Source organism: Hemiscyllium ocellatum, chromosome 6 (assembly GCF_020745735.1).
Source record: "Hemiscyllium ocellatum isolate sHemOce1 chromosome 6, sHemOce1.pat.X.cur, whole genome shotgun sequence".
Lineage (NCBI taxonomy): Eukaryota > Metazoa > Chordata > Chondrichthyes > Orectolobiformes > Hemiscylliidae > Hemiscyllium > Hemiscyllium ocellatum.
The window spans coordinates 104,233,507-104,251,633 of record NC_083406.1 but is presented as its reverse complement, the minus strand read 5'-3'; the positions used below and the strand labels follow the sequence as shown (position 1 = coordinate 104,251,633).

Genomic DNA, 18,127 nt, shown 5'->3' with positions numbered 1-18,127 from the left:
AACATCTCCCAAAATATGAAATGTTGTTCACTACTTCATGTAGTGCACAGAAGATCTTGACACGAGTCCTGAGACCAATGGGAAATAGTGTACTTACGGCACTTAAAATTGCTGAAATGCCTTCCCTTTGGTAATAGTGACGGCTTTATTTTGTAGCTGTGTTTTGCCATCACCAAATTTTAAGCATTATATTATACAAAATGGTTGTGATACTCCCATGAAACAGTTGCATTTTGTATGACCTCAGGCATGCCTGAAATGTTTGATTTTTGTTTGCCACCTCAATGGAATTAAGCAAGAGCAGCCTCTATGCCTTTTAATTGTAATCCATAAATAATTTATTGTCACTTTTTACAGTGAATAATCCAGTAAAAAGCTTCAACAGTCACCACAATCCTGTGCCATTTTGAGTAGCTTAAGAATAAAAAGGATCAAAGAACACCTGAAAGAGAATCCGGAGCCCTGAACTGGATCTGTTAAAAACACCTGGCCCTGCCTCCACCACTTTGCCTGTGCCGAACCCATCAATGTAGGAATCGCCACTCTAGGTGCCATCTCCTTACTATAATCTGTACTGGACCTGTACTTGTCCTGCAACCAGGAGTCACTGACTCTACTATTACCTTTGCCTCTGGGAGTCCTGCCTCTGGGTATGTCACACTGCAGCTGCCAACTCACCCGGTCACTTGGGCGCCTTGCCACCGCCAGCCCCAAACATCAGGAGGACATCCCTGCTGCTGCATCCAGTTACCTGACGATCTGCAACTACTGTCAACTGTCAGGAGTGACACAGTTCCATGCGTGTCCATTCTAGGAGCCACGCTGATTTTGACAAATAACCTGCTGCAAAAGGCTCCAAAGAAAAGGAAAAAAAATGAAAAAAATTAGAGCAGAAGTAAAAAGAAAAGAAGACTAAGCATGCAGGAGGATAAGCCTGGGCAAGATTCTGCACACAGCCCTGCTGCCATCTTGGCTTGGATCCAACACCATCTTGCATTTAAAGCAGTTTTGCAGTGTTTCTGCCTTTCCAATGCTCCTTGGCTGTACAAGCTTCAGATTATTTACAGTTAATATGCATTTTCTTTCACATCAATTATTTATACCAAAGTGTAGCAACATTTGCACTAAAATCATAATTTAATACAAAAAGATTTATCAGTATGAAACTTGATTATATTGTTTGGGGCTTTGCATATGTAACTTTTTTTTGGCTGTGAACTACGTTGAAGCATAACATTGGCATATCCTAAACTTAAGATACAATTAAAGAAATTCCCATCGGGGGAGAAAAGGAAGCTTTACAGTTTCCACACTTATAAAGGAGCAGATAAAATTGATAGCATAAACTTGTTCATGTACTAAAGAGGTCCTAAGTCGACAGAAGAATCTCTCAGCTCTGATTTAAAAAGGTATAAGGGAGTGGGACTAAATAGGTGGTTTATCAAAGAATATGATGGATCAGTAATCTCATGAGAGTTCTTCCTTTTTCAGGCTTAAACTCCATTCCCTCTTGAAAGTTCTAATTGAGGCTGTTTTTGTCTTTTTCAATGGCACTTTGCAGATCATGTTTTCTCCCCTAACTTTTTTTCAAAAATTCTCATCTGTACTTTCTGCTTACTGACCCCTCAAACTACTGGAAATGGAGTTGATGGGTAGAAATATTCACAACTTCATACTTTGTAGTTGAAAAGTTACAATGTAGTATGGTGAAATGCATTCTCAGCTATTGAATGTTATATTCTTTTTTTTTCACTCATCGGATCTGTGTACAAGTTGTTGCAAAGTAGATGTGCAATCTACAATGGAATTTAGTTGCTATTATTTAAGAGGCGCAAAAGAAGTGTTGCAAATCAGAAATTCTAAATGTTATATTTCTGACTTGATGACCATAGTAGCTACTGGTTTGTTTTTTTTTATTTCAGCTTCAAAAGCAAAAAATACATTACAGTTTTCTGGGAAAATAACAGTGAAAGCAAAAGAGAAAAATTATTCAAAACTTGAAATTCCATACCAAGCAGAAGTGTTAGAAGGGTAAGTTTGGTGAAATTTAATTCAGGAGAATTTTCTCTTGTAAAAGTTAACCTTATTTTAACAAATCAAATTGTTAAAAGCAAAATACTGCAGATTCTAGAAATCTGAAACAAAAACAAAGTGCTGGAGAAACTCAGGTTTTGCAGCATCTTTTGGAGAGTAAAACAATCAGCATTTTCAACTCTGATATATAATAACTCCTCAGAAGAATTATCATATTGGACTTGAAACATTAATTTGGTTTCACTGTCCACATTTGCTTCTGGTCCATAGATGTTGCCAAACCCCCTAAGTTTCTCCAGCAATCAAAAATTGATGGTTGATTCCCTCAGGTAGGGAGTTTGTTTGTTTGTTTGTTTACTTATTTGGTTACCTTTTTATAATATTGCTGTTTTGTCTTTGCTCAACTGCTGAAATCTTCATCTATGCCTTTGCCTCCAAATTTTACAATTACAATAGTCTGCTGACCAGCCTCTCATTTCCACTCTACACAAACTTGAACTCATAACAAAACTTATTTGCCTGTACCCTAACACCCTTGTGAAATCTTGTTCACCCAACTACAAGGTTCAATGTCACCTTGCTCGGATTCCTCCGTGCTTTCACCTGATTTCTGTATCTTATCATTCACAGTTGTACAACCTTCAATGGAAATTTTGCTTCTCGTTTTCCTTTTTCTCTCTATCCCCCACATCTTCCACCCTGTAATTGGTAACCCTGCAGTTAGCTAACTAGACCAGAAACTCGAGGATTTCCTCCCAAAACTCCTAAACCTCTTCCTGCTCTTAAGATATATTCTAATACCCAACTCTAACCAAGCTTTCAAGTCAGCCATTCTGATATCTCCTTCAGCTCAGTGTCAATTTCTGTCTTTTAAATTTCCTGTGAAGTGCCGTGGGCATTTAACTATATTAAAGACACTATATATGAATACTGCTATTTGGACTTAATTTAAAACAAATTAGTGCTTTTTTTTTAAAAAAAAGGAAACCAACTGACTAATCTTTTATATGAAATAGATGAAATTTGATTCCATATGCAAATTGCTTTTTTCCTACTAGCCACCCCATACTAGTCTTTTATCACTTCTGTGTCTGAAAATCAAATTTGTAAGACCGTATGTTGGTAACGGGCAGCTTATGTTCTATGGGCTTTGAAATGTTTGAGGTTTTGCTGTATATGCTTAAACCAATTTAATCCACTTTTAGTATAGTAATGGGATCAGTTCTGACTTCTGCATGCTTACAACGATCCTTTATCAAGAAGGGTCTAGGGGACACATTTTTAAGGTGAGAAGAGAGATTTTAAAAAAAAGACATGAGGCAAAGTCTTTACGCAGAGTGGTTTGTGTGTGAAATGAACTTCCTGAAGAAGTGGTGGATTTGGATACTATTACAACATTTTAAAAGACATTTGGATCGATACGTGAACAGGAAAGGTTTGGAGGTATATCGGCCAGCAGCAGGTGACCCTTTGGGATTATGTTCGCCATGAACTGGTTGGAGCGAATGGTCTGTTTCGTGTTGTATAACTCTGACACTTTAAATCTACGAGGATTTACATAGAAAGATTTTATTAATTCTTTCCCTTGCTGGATGTGTTTGCTGTCTATGCTGCTTAAGACTGACCGTCTGAAAGATCAGGAAAGTCTTTGATTAAGCAATATGAGTTGCCATTCTCCTGATCAGAATTCTATAGTTGGTATCAGCACTAGGTAAGGGTTTTCTGCTCCAGTTTAATATCCGGTAACTCCTAATTAGGAGTCCTTTCCTAGTCTTTAGTATATTGTCAGACTCCCTTACCTGAGATCAGGGTGATTGAGGGAGTCTTGACTTTTTGTTTTGTTTTCTTTGCAAAGTCTCAATCTACGAATCCAGAATTGTAGTCAGAATTGCAAATTTGTAGTGCTTTTTACAAATAATCTGCTCTTGTCTAAAGACTATTGAAATAAATGACTCAGCAGCACGTTTACCTTTGTCGTATATCATTTCACTCCAAGATTTGGGTACCAAGTCTATGCAGCACTTCAATGTGATACTGAGATGGGTTCTACACTTTTTTTTTAAGTTCTCTATGCCTAAATGATTGTTTCTCCCTGTTAAAAGGGGAAGAGTCCTTGGACATTGTCTTAGTGTCAGTGTGAACATTTACTTCCTAACCAGCTCACTGCCAAAAAGAAAATAATTCAGTCATTTATCTTTTGAGAATTGGAATTATTTGTTTGCAAATCACTTCTGTGTGTGCTGCAGTTAGATTTTTTTTAAAAAGTGAAATGCTTTAGGTATTTGCACCATTCTGTTCCATTAAAGCCTTTAAAGAGTTTCTTCCTCGCCTAAAAACATTTTTTGTTTTAAGCTTCTCTGGTTGGTTGGAGTCTGACATCCTCATTTATCACTTATACTGTCAGTAACTGTATTATTTTGTTGATGCATAGTCAAAGGAAATTATAATCTCCATTCCACTCCTCCTTTTGTCGAACACCCCCACCCCCACCCCCACCCCATTCCCAAACCAATATTGGGCATAAGAATGAAACCATATTGAATGCTGATCACTTTCTTTTGACCTAATCAGTGACTAAGCTACGGGATAACAGTTGAAGACGTGGTTAATTGTGACTGCCTGCTGGCATACAACTTTAAAGGCAGTGTTGTAGGGAGAAATAAAAATGAAGCATTTCTTGTGATTTTGCAGGTATTTGGGCTATGATCACGCAGCAACACTTTTTCATATCAGGGACAGTCCTACAGACCCAGTGGAGAGGCCAATATATCTAACAAATACATTCAATTTTCCAATCATTATACACAATGTTTCTTTGCTAGAAGATGCAAAGGCAATGTTTAAGGTAAGTATAATCACCATACTGTTTGTTGCAAAGTGGCAAATCTGGTTTCTGAACAATTGCATGTTGAATTCAAGGATATTTAACTACAATTTTTCTTTTCTCTTAGATTAAAAACTTCAGTGAGCCAGTTTCTGTTCCTCCCCACGAAGCACTCTATATATTTTCTCTCCATTTTGAAGCAACCACTTCTTCCATTCATATAGACAGCAACATTCTGCTTGTCACAAATGCATCAAAATTCCACCTTCCTGTACGAGCCTATACAGGGTTTTTAGATGTAAGTAACAAAATTTTTCTGGTGCTTTTGCTTTCTATGTAAATCAAACCTCATTAGAAAACTATATGTTGCAGGATGAGTTTTGGAAGGTACAGACGAAATGTTTTATTTGTTCTATCTGAAACTTCATTCGAGAACAGAGGTTCTGGATGTATTGGGGAAGATGTTCTGAATTAATGTAGAGTGTTTTCTGCTGTTGTAATCATATCTGTTCCTTTTGTATTTTTGTCTCCTGTATTTTTTTAAAAGTTTCTTTTTCAAACTTTTGGTCTGCTTGATTGCTGTGGACATACTTTTAAATGAGGTACATGTACTGTATGCCATGTTGTCAGGAAAATGGTTTCTATCTTGTTATATAGAGTCATGTCAGTTGTATATTCATTGACTGTGCACTTGTGAAATGGCTGTCTTCCATCCACAATTGTGGACTTAATTCAGGATATCTCCTGTACATGTATAATGTTTTACTGTGCTGCATTAGGGGCACATAGATGATAATACTTAATCATTGTTGGGTTGTGGGTGTCAGTGGCATTAATTGCCCATGTTTAATTGCCCCAGGGAATGTGGTGATTTTGAGTTGCTCCCATGAGCCATTGCAGTCCTTGTTATGTGGTTATACTTGCAGTGCTATTAGAGGAGGGAGTTTGAGGATTTAGACCCAATCACCGTGATGGATTTGCTGTACAGTTCCCTGTCAGAATAGTGTATGACATGGAGGGGAACTTGCCGGTGGTGGTATTCCCATGCATCATCTGCCCTTGTCCTTCTAAGTTGTGATTATGGGTTTGGAAGTTCTGTTGAAGCAGTCTTGGTGAATTGCTGCAGTACTTCCTTTAGATAGAGGAATCGAGTGTACTTTGTCAACAGTAAAAGGAGTGAATATTGAAGTTAGGTAGATGGGGTTCCAAACTGGTGGGCTATTCTGTTCTGGCTGCTCGAGCGTTGATCAAGCTGCACCCATCCAGAATATACAATCTCACTCCTGACCAGTGCCTTGTAGATTGTAAGCTGGCATTAGAAGGTCAGGAGTGACATTCCTTCTAAGCTGTGCAGCCATTCTGAAGTATTGCACATGCTTCATGCATCATTCTAATTTCTGGTTTCAGAAGTCTATGCTGCACACAGACCTTGGAGCTCTGCATGCTTGCAGGGGGGCCAGGGACATTTGGGGAATATCAGAAGGGATTACTTGTGACAGAATTCCTAGCCTTTGCGCTCTTGTCTGGCTTTTATATGGCTGGTCAAATTCAGATTCTGGTCAGTGATAACTGCCAGAGTGTAGAGAGAATTTTTCAGAATTTGCTTTGGATTTGAGGGTATCATTGTACAAATGGGGCTTTAGCTTTCATCAGTCCTTAGTTTCGTAAAGTATCTTTTCAGAAATTAGTTTTGAAGAAAGCATAATTGTTTTTCTCTTTAGTCTGTTTCATTTGTGACTATGACATTCTTTGTAAACAGCTATTTTACATTAATTTTGCAGTACTTTGTACTTCCACCAAGTTTAGAAGAACGCATCATAGACTTTGGTGTGTTGAGTGCTGCAGAAGATGGCAATGTTATTTTTGTTATTATGAATAGCAACCCAATTGAGGTAAGATGCCATTTTTAGATCATAAGCAATTGTTTGAGAACTTGTGCACTGTGCTTCATACTATTACTGATTTTGATGTCTTGATCTCTTCAGCTGGCAGTGAAAGGCTGGTATGTTGTTGGAGACGGCCTCAGTATTGAATTGCTGATTGTAGAGAGAGGCAACAGGAGTGCACTTTCCAGTGTTTCTGATTTAGAAAAATTGTCACCAACAGAGCAATCTTCTGTGAGTCAATATTTCTGATCCTGTACATACACTTCTTTCAGCATTTAACCGTTTATTTCAAAACTATTTTCTGTGCATGGCATGCTTCCAGTCAGATTTTGTATGAACTAGGTTCTAACAAATGGTCAGTCACACTGACTATTTTAAGACTTGCACGTGAGCATTTTTAGTTTGTAACTGTGTAAGCTTTTAAATGAACTTGTATTAAAAAAAAATCTGCATACTATTCCATTACCTATTATTGCAAGTGCTATTGTTAAAGCATGTATTTCAATTCCACCAAATGTCTACTTCTGGCAACTGGGACTACATCCAAGTTAAAATTATCATGGAATCCATACAGTGTGGAAGCAGGCCATTTGCCCAATTAGTCCATACCCAACCCTTCAAAAAGCATCTCGCCCAACTCCTCTCTCTCTTCTTCCCACCCCCCCCCCCCCCCCCCCCCCCCCAAAAAAAAACATTCCCTGCATTTCCTGCAGCTGATCCATCTGACTTGGACACTGTGGGCAATTTAGCGTGGTCAATTCACCTAGACTGTGGGAGGAAGCCAGAGGAAACGCACGTAGACATGGGGGCAATGTGCAAACTGCATACAGATAGTACCCAGAGGGTGGAATCAAACCCAGGTCCCTGGGACTGAGGCAGCTGTGCTAACCACTGAGCCACTGTGTTGCCCTGTTAAGTTTTTGCATTGCCAAAATCTTTAGCACATGACTTCAAAATGCCATAATCTTAGAACTAATAACTTTTGTTCAAAGAAAATGTTATTTTTAATGACCCAATGCTTCGTCTCTAGTCAATTCCAGTAGGGCCATAAATATTCCTAGGTTGAAAGGGACATTTGGGGCTGGGGGTTAGCAATTTTAATTGGAGGATGTTGAATTTAAAATATATTGGTATATTTTCTCATTTTTGGTAAAAGGAGTGCAAAAACAGGCTTTTTGATTTATTGAATTATTTATTGTCATGTGTTCAGTGTAAAATAACGAAAGATTTACACCTTCACTCTGTGCGTTGTTGCCATTCTCATTAACTTATTAACAACTTTGATTTAAGTTATTTTATAATCATGCAAATATCTTAACTGGTAAGAGTTCAAGATTTCACATGTTTTAGTACATAATCTATTACTGTTTACTTATTGTAAGATTCCTAGAACTTGGGTTTGTTGTCCATATGGTTATACATTTTAAGCAGCATGTATCTTGAGAAAGCTGTGTTCATTGAGTTTAACAATGTCGCATGCAATTTGGACATGTTTAGACATGTTTTCATCATAATTGTTTAACTCTGAGGGACTGCTGAGATGCAATATATTTCCTTTTGAGTCCATTACATAATTATGCATGCTCGTTAATTGATTGATAAATGCTTTGCTTTGTTTTTCTAAGGTACTAGGATTAATTTGGTTTTGAATAGATTAGCAAATAATGGGCAATAAAATTTTAAAGGTTTATACCGATATCATTAAAACCAGTATAGAAACCTTTACAGTTTGTAATATTCTTGTTCTGCTCTGCCAATTAACTGGCTTAAATGTTTATTTGCTATAGAATCCCTAAAGCATGGGCACAATAGGCCTTTAGGCCCAATATGTCCATACCAACCCTCTGAAGAATATCCCAGTCAGATCCATTCCACTACCCCTCTTACTCTACATTTGCCCTGACTAATGCACCTAACCCACACATCCCTGAACACTATTGGCAATTTAGCATGGCCAATTCGCCTAACCTCCACGTCCTTAGCCTGTGTGAGGGGAAACCAGAGCATGCTGAGGAAACCCACGCGGATACTGGGAGAATGTGCAAACTCTACACAGGCAGTTGTCGGAGGCTAGAATTAAATCTGGGTATCTGGTGCTGTGAGGAGCAGTGTTAACCACTGAGCCACCATATAGTGTTCGTAATAGCGTTAGAGCTAACAAATTAATTTTTACATAAGTAGGTGCATTTTTAGACAATGTTGCTGAGGTAAAGCTATGTGTAATTTGGTATGTCACTTTTTATTCCAATAAATTCTTCAATAATCAACCTTCATAATTGATTCGAAATTGACTACTCCAAGGTAGGTAGGTCACTGTTGATTAAAAAATGAGGTCTGCAGATGCTGGAGATCACAGCTGCAAATGTGTTGCTGGTCAAAGCACAGCAGGTTAGGCAGCATCTCAGGAATAGAGAATTCGACGTTTCGAGCATAAGCCCTTCTATGCTCGAAACGTCGAATTCTCTATTCCTGAGATGCTGCCTAACCTGCTGTGCTTTGACCAGCAACACATTTGCAGCAGGTCACTGTTGATGTCAAAAGTAAGAAATAGATTTTTTTTTGAAGTGCATGTATCGCACTACTCAATAGTGATGTGGGGTAGAGCTCAGCTTTTGAAGGCCCTTTGCTACATGGATTACATTGGCATTTAAATTGCTGTCAGAGCAGTCAAGATTATTTGCAGATATTATCCCCTTTCTAAATCATCTCTTTCAGCCTCATCTTCAAGAACCCATCCTTGGCCTAGTTTATCGAGTTGGTCCAGTCAGTCATTTCTCACAATTCTAATCCTATCTTTTGAGAGCCTCCGTGGCTTTGAGGTGATATCAAGTCCATAACTATTTACTGATTGATAATGTATTTATGCATTCTTCACAGGTGATACTAGCATCTGGTTATTATGCAGCATTTAGGATGAAGCTGACTGCAAAAGAACTTGAAGGACCATATGATGGAGCTGTGCAGATCACAACAGATTATGAGGTAGTTTTTGAATCTATATAATAAAGGCATAATTTTAATGTTTACATGATTTAAAAAAAACTTTGCACCAGTTTAATCTTAAAGTACAAGTTGTGACTATAATGTGATATTAATTATTCCATCTATCAGAATCGACAGGTTAATCTGTTAAACAAAATCAAAATATTTCTTTGCTGCTGATTGTTCATTTACTTGGTGAACAATTTGATCTGCCCCACATTGTCATCTGTTGGGGCACTACTTGATTCCGAGTGTCTAACACCAAACCATAGTATGGTGTTTAGAAAAGTCATACAGGAAAGTGTGTGTTTAAAATTATGCACACATTATTCAAACACCTGGAAAACATCACATTACAGCTAGCATACGATAACATAGGAGGTGCTTGCTATTATTTCGTCTCAGTACCAAAATTGGTTCCCAAATTTATTAACTATGCAAAGTTAGATAGGAAAGTAAATTGTAAAGAGGGCAGGAGGTCACAACAACCTATTGATAGATTTAAGTGAATGCACAAAGATGTAGCAAATGGAGTATAATTTAAGAATGTGATATTGTACAACTTAGCAGCAAGAGTAATTAAGCATATTATTTAAATGATAGATTGTGGGGACCTGAGTGTCATCATGCAGACATTGCAACAGGTTAAAATGCAGTACAGCAAGTCGAAAAACTAGTAAGATATTTATCACAAGGAAAATTGAATACAAAAATAAGAAGTTAGGCTTCTGTTGTGAGCTACTGTGTCTGGAGTGCTGTGCACACTTATTCATATTTTAAATATACAAATGATTTGAGGAGTTGAGGCAAACTTTGTTGGACTAATTCCTGCAATGGGTAAGTTATCCAGTGAGGAAAGTTGGACAGTTTACACTACTTTTATCTGCTGGAGTTTAAAATAGGAAGAGGTGACTAGGTTGAATCATACATGATAGAAGGGTCTTGTTAGTGCAGCTATCAGGAAGATGCTTCCTCCTTTAACAGAATCTAGTACTAGAGGTCACTGTTTTAAAAATCAAAGGCTGTCCATTTAAAACAGAATAGGTGAGTTTTTTTCTCTCAGGGCCAAGCGTCTTTGGAATTCACTTCCTGAAAAGGTGATCAAAGTAGAGTAATTGCATATGTTTAAGGTAGTGATAGTTTCATCCTTGTTGATCAAGGATTTGAAAAGTTGTCAGCAGGGTGAAAGCATGGTTTCAACATTTCACCCATGATTTTGAATGGTAGAGCAGACTTGAGGGGTTGAATGGCCAACTCCTGATTTGTATGATCATATATGTATTTACATCCACATTTAAACCAGAGCTATAATGCTGTCAGGAGCGGAATAGCATGATGGAACCTCAACTTCTACTCGTGTGGCTGGATTAATTTGTCCTGCTTTTCTGTACAGGACATAACTGGATAATTTGGCATCTAGCTGGCAACGTATTCAATGTTATAGCTGTACAGGAAGACCTTAGCCAAGGAAACAGCAAGTCCTGGACCATGTGTCATCACACTATGGCCGGAATGTTGTCAGGGTCCTACACCTTTTGCGGTAACTGTTTTCCATCTGTTTCCTAATATCTCTGAATCGAATTGGCTGATGACTGACTTCTGTGATGTTAGGAAATCAGGAGGCCAAGACAAATCACTCCGCACTTCTGGCTGAAGTTTGTTGCAATGTTTCTGCCTTCTCTTTTGCACTAATGTGCTGTGCTTCCCAACATTGGTGAGGATATTTGTGAAGCAGCTATCTCCTCTGGGTTGTTCAATTGTCCACCACCATTCATAACTGAATATGACTGGACTGTACAGCTTAGATTTGATCGCTTTGCGGAATAATTTAGCACTGTCCATTACTTGCTGCTTATACCATTTGGCACACAGGTAATCCTGTGCAACTTTCAAAGTTGCCACTTCACTTTGGATTTTACCAAAATGCTCCTGGAAAGCTGGCATGCTCTCCTGTACTGTTCATCGAACTAGGGTTGTTCTCTTGACTTATTGTAATGGTAGAGTGGAGGATATGCCAGGCCATGCAGTTGCAGAATAAGTTGGAGTATAATTCTGCTGCTGACAATCCACTCCCATGGATTCCCAGTCTGGGGTTGCTGTAGGGCCACCTAACACAATAGAACATGTTATTAATATAAAGGTGGAATTTTGTCTCCACGTGGTGGCTCAGTGGTTAGCACTGTCTCGCAGCTCCAAGGTCCCAGGTTCGAATCCAGCCTCAGGTGACTGTCTGTATGGAATTTGCACATTCTCCCGATGTCTCTGTGGGTTTCCTCTGGGTGCTCCAGTTTCCACCCACAATCCAAAGACGTGCCGGTCAGGTGAATTGGCCATAGTAAATTGCCCATAGTGTTAGGTGCATTAGTCAGAGGGAATGGGTCTGGGTGGGTTACTCTTCAGAGGGTCAGTGTGGACTGATTGGGCCGAAGGGCCTATTTCCACACTGCAGGGAATCAAATCTAATCAGTCATTTCTGATACAGCCATGGACAGATCCATCTATGAGAGATGGATTGGTGAGAATGGCATCAATTTTGTTTCCTCACCACATGCCATAAACACAGTTTGACAGCTATGTTCTTTAGGACTCTGCCAGCTCAGTCAGTAGTATTGCTGAGCCATTCTGAGTGATGGACAGGAAAGATCCCCAAACATGTGTCCTTGCCACCTTTTTTAGTGCTTTCTCCAAGTGGTGTTCAATTTGCAACTTATCTATCCATCAGCTGAAGGAAGATGATATGTCAGAGGCTTCCTTGTCGATGTTTGATCGGATGTGAGACTTTATTCCTTTTTTAGAAAGACATTTTAGCATTTTGATATTACTGTTCAGAGGGCTTGCTAGGTCATTTCAGAGAGCAATTAAGAGTCAGCTATTGTGTGCCTGGAGTTGCCTGTAAGCTTGACTGGGTAACAATGGAAGACTTCTTTTCCAAAAGAACATCAATGAACCAGATGGGATTTTGCTTCAACTGACAATGGTTTTATGGTTGTCATTTAGAGTCTTAATTGTAAATTAAATTTCTACATCTCTTTTGGGATTAGAACCTGGGTCGCAGAGCATGAGCAGGGCATCTGGATGGTTTGTCCAATGAGAATACCATGACATGTAACTGATATGACTGATGTATTTCCTATCTATTCCCACCCCAGGGAGCATTTTGCAGCAGGAATCTCATGAGGAATTGCTGTGCAGATGAGAATATTTATTGGCTGAAGTTTAATTGCAACAAACTGCTATATCTAGTGATCACTACTGCATGTTCTGGACTAACATTTTTTTTTTGTTTTTACAGATTTTAACTATTCAAGTAAAGGCACTTATTGCTGTAGGATCCTTGGTTTGTTCACCAAAGCATGTTGTTCTTTCAGGCTCATTTCCAGTAAGATGATACTCATTTTTGCTCATTTTAATATTGTAGTATCTTATTGTTCTTGGCTAAATGTTGAAAGAAACCAGAATAGTTTGAGTGACCTTGAATCAAACATCAGTTCCTTTCTGTTTGCATGGTTGAGTAGAGCCTGGACCTGATCTATCTAATTGGATGTTTGTGTATCTGTGATATAAATTATTGTGAAGTGTGGTAACTAATTTTTTTTTCTAAATTTATAAGTTTGAATATTTTGCTTTACAGGGGAAAGTAGTTCATCATAGTTTAAATATAATGAGTTCCTTCTCACAGAAGGTGAAACTACAAAATATACGTCCTCTAACAGAGGATGTGCGATTCTACTACAAGAGAATGAAAAATAACAAGGATGATTTAGAATCAAAAAAGAAATCCAAGGTTTGTCGTATTTCATCTTGTGTAATGTGCATGATTTATGGTAGATTTGTTTATGCAGCTCATTAACTTGCATACTTGAGCTATAGACCTCCGATGCTGCACAGTAGTAAATATAGGACTAGAAGGACCGAGCAGATGAATACATGATGACAGAAGCAAAAGAAGGCTGAAACATTGGGGCAGGTGGGACTTGTACCAATTTGAGCGAGTTACATCTAAGCGGGAATGGGGCCGACATCATCCTTTAGAATTTTTCTAATGCTATTTGGATGGACTTGAATTAGGTTAATAGTATTGGCATCCTGGCAACTAGCTCCAAGAGGAGCGTAGCAGAATTGAGAGAGAGTGAGCAGTGAAAGTAATATAGGCTTCTTAAGTGAAGATAGCAAGGGTAAATGGAACCAGAGAAGTAACGTACACGTGGATCCAGAAATCATGGGCACAGTCTCAATCCAGTCTTTGCATTGCTCTTCACAATAGACAAGGGAGATACAGGTGCAGACATCAGGATAGTGGGTTTTGACTCACTAGAACAACTGAATCTACAGAGAGAAGAGATGTAGGGGTTTAGCAGCCTTTTAAAGAGAATAAATCTGCATGGACAGGAGATATAACTCAGGTTGTTGTGGGAAGTAAAGGAGGAGATATCAGGGACCCTGGCAGTAATTTTCAAATCATCTCTGGCCACAGGCAAGACACCAGAGACCTGGAGACTGTTAACTTTGACCCATTATATAGAAAAGGGAGGAAGATATCGACAAGTAAGTTAGATTAATTGGCCTTTGAGGAAGTTGTTAAGAAAAATTCAGGGACAGAATACATCTACACTTGGAGAGCGATTTTAATCTGGGCAAGCCAACATGAGTTTGTTATGTGGAAGTTGTGTTTATGACAAATTTTGATTGCCTCCTAAAAAATTCAACCAGGAAAGTTGAGGATGGTATTGCATTTGATGTGTTTTATGTGCACTTTAGAAAGCCTTTCTAATGAGGGCTGTCATGATAGTAATCAAGGATGTAAGAGCCTGTGGGAATCCTAGGCAAAATGGCACTTTGGATCCAAAATTGGCTGAGGGGGATAGGAAGCAGAGGGTGATGGCAGAGGATGTTTTCAGTGGGATCCTACAGGATGTTGTGCTGGGCCCTTGTTTGCAGTGGACATTAATGTTACGGACTTGAATGTAGTAGGTGTGATCAAGATATTTTTAGATGATACTAAAATTGGACTGGGCGAATAGCGTGGAAGATCACTATAAACTGCAGGAGGATAGCAACAGACTGGTCAACTGAGCAGAGCAGTGACAAATGGAATTCAATCCAGAGAAGTGCGGTATAAGTTTGGGAGGCTATTAAGGCTACGGATTACACTAAATGATAGGACTCTGGAAAGTACTGAAGATCAGATAAAGACCTTTCTATGTACATACCCACAAATCTCCTGAAGGAAGCAGTGCACATAAGATGGTTACGAAGACAATTTGGTTTACTTGTCTTTTATTCGCTGAGGCCTGGAATACAAGAGCAGAAAGTTGATGTTGGAACTGTATAAAACTGGTTAGTCAACACCTGCAGTACTTGCAGGTCTGTTCACCACATTATAAGAAGGGTGCAATTGACTGAGGAGAATGCAGAGATTTCCCAGACTGCTGCTTGGACAGGAGGACCTGAGCAAAATTGGGTAGGCTAGGATTTTCTTTGGGTCAGTAACAGTTGAGATGGGTCCTGATAGGGGTAGGTTTGAGACTGTTAACACTTCAGCAGCAATTAGGTAATCATTTGAGTTGCCTTGGCACCAGGGCTATAAACCAAGAGCTAGAAAAAAGGATTAGTCAGATGTTTTGTTTTTGGGTCAGTGCAGCTATGTGGGGCTGATTGGCTGCTTTCTGTGCTGTAAATTTCTGTCTGAGGCATATACCTAACTCTGTTTTAAACTTTTGTTGCAGTGCTAAGTGAAACATTGGTTGCTTTGGTACAACTTAAATACTGCCCTATTTTGTTAATTGTTTTATCTTTTTTGCAGATAGCAAATATTTATTTTGATGCTAGCTTACAATGTGGGGATTATTGTTATGTGGGATTGCCTTTTTTATCTAAATGTAAGTAACTATATCATTCAACTTTTGTAATTTATCAAAAAAAGTACTCGTGGAAAATACAAGTGATGGTTTTTGCATTGAGTTTTTGTGTCTCCCACCTTTCTCAGCGGAGTTAAGATTGCAGCATAGTCTCGCAATGCAAGATGATGCATGGGATGCAGATTGGGATCTGTATAAGAATCTGTACAAAAAATGGACAGAACTTAAAGAAAACTCAGGGCACAAGTGAGTTCCTTAACCATTTTGGTGCTGAAAGCATTGTTGTTTAAATAAAGATGACGACTGTTGTTAGTTTGGATAACACTGTTACCACTGTCCTTGAGCAAGTCCTCCAGAACTTTGATTTTATATTTGGCCCATTAATTATTTTTTGTCAGCGTATCCTAACTGAAATAAACTTGATTCTATTATCCTCTTTCTTGCTGACTGCAATTATTTGTGTCTGGTCCAAAGAATGCCTAATATATAGGAATCGTGGCATTTTACAGTACAGGAGGAGGCCATTCTACCCATTGTGTCCATACTGGCACCTGAAAAAGCTTACCAAGCCAGTCCCATTCTCCAGCCTGTCACCATAGCCTATAAGTTCATGACTTTCAAATATATATCCAGCTCTCCTTTTGAAACCTGCTAAAGAATATGATTCCACCATTCACCAGGCAGTATATTCCAAACCCGACAACTGTGAATAAAGAAGTTTTCAACTCCTCTCACTCTTGGTGCTCTTGTTGACAATTTTGAAATTGTGACCCCGAGTTACTGACATACCAACTAGTGGAAACGGAGAATACTCTCCGTTACCCTGTCAAAATAGTTCATAATTTTGAATAGCTCAAAATTGGCCACCTTTTAATCTTCTCTGCATCAATGAGAATAAGCCCAATTTCTCCATTTTCTTTTTCCTTGTATTAATATCCCTCGTTCCTGGTATCATTCTAGTAAATCTCTTTTGCACTCTCTCCAGAGCTTTAACATCCTTCTTAAATAAGGTATCCAGAACTGAAGGCAGCACTCTCAATGCTGTCTGAACAGTGATTTGTAGAGATGTGGCATCACTTCCTTGCTTTTATACTCTGCTTCTATTTATAAACACAAGGATCCTATGAGCTGCCTTAATTTTTCAATTTGCCGAGCCATCTTCAGAGAATTATGAATGTGAACCCGGTGTGTCTGCCAGAGTACTCTCCTCAAAGTTGTACCACTTTAAGTTTGTATTGTCTCTCCATATTTTTTTCTATCAAAATACATCACCTCATTTCTCTGCATTTGAAATTCATCTGCCAGGTGTCTGCCCATTTGACCAACTTGTCAATGTTCCTCTGAAGCCACTTGTGTGTTATCCTACAATTCACTGTTCTACCTAGTTAAGTATTATATGCATATTTAGAGATTTTTCCCTCCATGCGCATCTCCAAATTGTTTATCTAAATCAGAAAAGGCAAGGGTCCCAATACTGGTCCATGGAGAATACCACTTTAAGGTGGTCTCCAGTGTGAGAAATGCCCATTTGTACCTGCATGAAAAAATGCTGTCTAGACTTCGGAACTAATATATTTATGAATAAAATGGCAGATGATTTGACACCATATCAAAGCTGCTGGATTGTTGTGTTGTTGCTGATTTAAGTTTTTTTTAAAATTTCAAGTCAGTAGAATCAGCAACCAAATAAGCTCCTAACTGATTTAAGTTCAAGTATGAGAAATGATATGTCATAGATAGCACTAAATACAATGGCAAGCTATTAGCTAAAGATAGTGAGCTGAAGGTAGTTTGAACTCAAAGGACAGTGGAACTATAGTGGTTAAATCTGCATCTGCAGTACCTGCTAATATGCAAAGTTGTGAAATTAATTTTTAAGCATTCAAATCCATAATTCCATATAAAGGTTAATGTGTTCCTGGCTGAATTTAAATGTGGTAGGTAATAACAAGTTTGGTTAGCTCAATTGGCTGTGCAATGCAGAGTAATGCCAACAGTGCAGGTGCAGCTCCTTTACCGGCAGAGGTTACATAGAACAATACCGCACACAACAGGCCCTTCGGCCCACGATGTTGTGCCGAACATTTGTCCTAGCTTAAGCACCTATCCATGTACCTATCTAATTGCCGCTTAAAGGTCACCAATGATTCTGACTCTGCCACTCCCACAGGCAGAGCATTCCATGCCCCCACCACTCTCTGGGTAAAGAACCCACCCCTGACATTTTCCCCCCCACCCCCACCCCAATACCTTTCACCCTTCGCCTTAAATTTGTCCCCTTGTAACACTCTGTTGTACCCGGGGAAAAAGTTTCTGACTGTCTACTCTATCTATTCCTCTGATCATCTTATAAACCTCTATCAAGTCACCCCTCATTCTTCGCCGTTCCAACGAAAAAAGGCCGAGAACTCTCAACCTATCCTCGTACAACCTATTCTCCATTCCAGGCAACATCCTGGTAAATCTTCTCTGCACTCTCTCCAAAGCTTCCACATCTTTCCTAAAGTGAGGCAACCAGAACTGCACACAGTACTCCAAATGTG

At 38.9% G+C, this 18,127-nt stretch overlaps 1 protein-coding gene across 2 annotated transcripts in view; it reads left to right on the top strand.

Moving 5' to 3' along the window:
• tmem131 (transmembrane protein 131) overlaps positions 1-18,127 on the top strand; it is a 211,265-nt gene that overhangs the window by 143,149 nt on the left and 49,989 nt on the right. For both annotated transcript variants that reach the window (XM_060826240.1, XM_060826238.1), the window contains 10 exons: positions 1,923-2,031; positions 4,726-4,879; positions 4,986-5,156; positions 6,640-6,750; positions 6,844-6,975; positions 9,622-9,726; positions 13,019-13,105; positions 13,358-13,510; positions 15,530-15,605; positions 15,713-15,830. In XM_060826240.1, the coding sequence (XP_060682223.1) occupies positions 1,923-2,031; positions 4,726-4,879; positions 4,986-5,156; positions 6,640-6,750; positions 6,844-6,975; positions 9,622-9,726; positions 13,019-13,105; positions 13,358-13,510; positions 15,530-15,605; positions 15,713-15,830 (1,216 nt within the window). The remainder of the gene's footprint in view (positions 1-1,922; positions 2,032-4,725; positions 4,880-4,985; positions 5,157-6,639; positions 6,751-6,843; positions 6,976-9,621; positions 9,727-13,018; positions 13,106-13,357; positions 13,511-15,529; positions 15,606-15,712; positions 15,831-18,127) is intronic.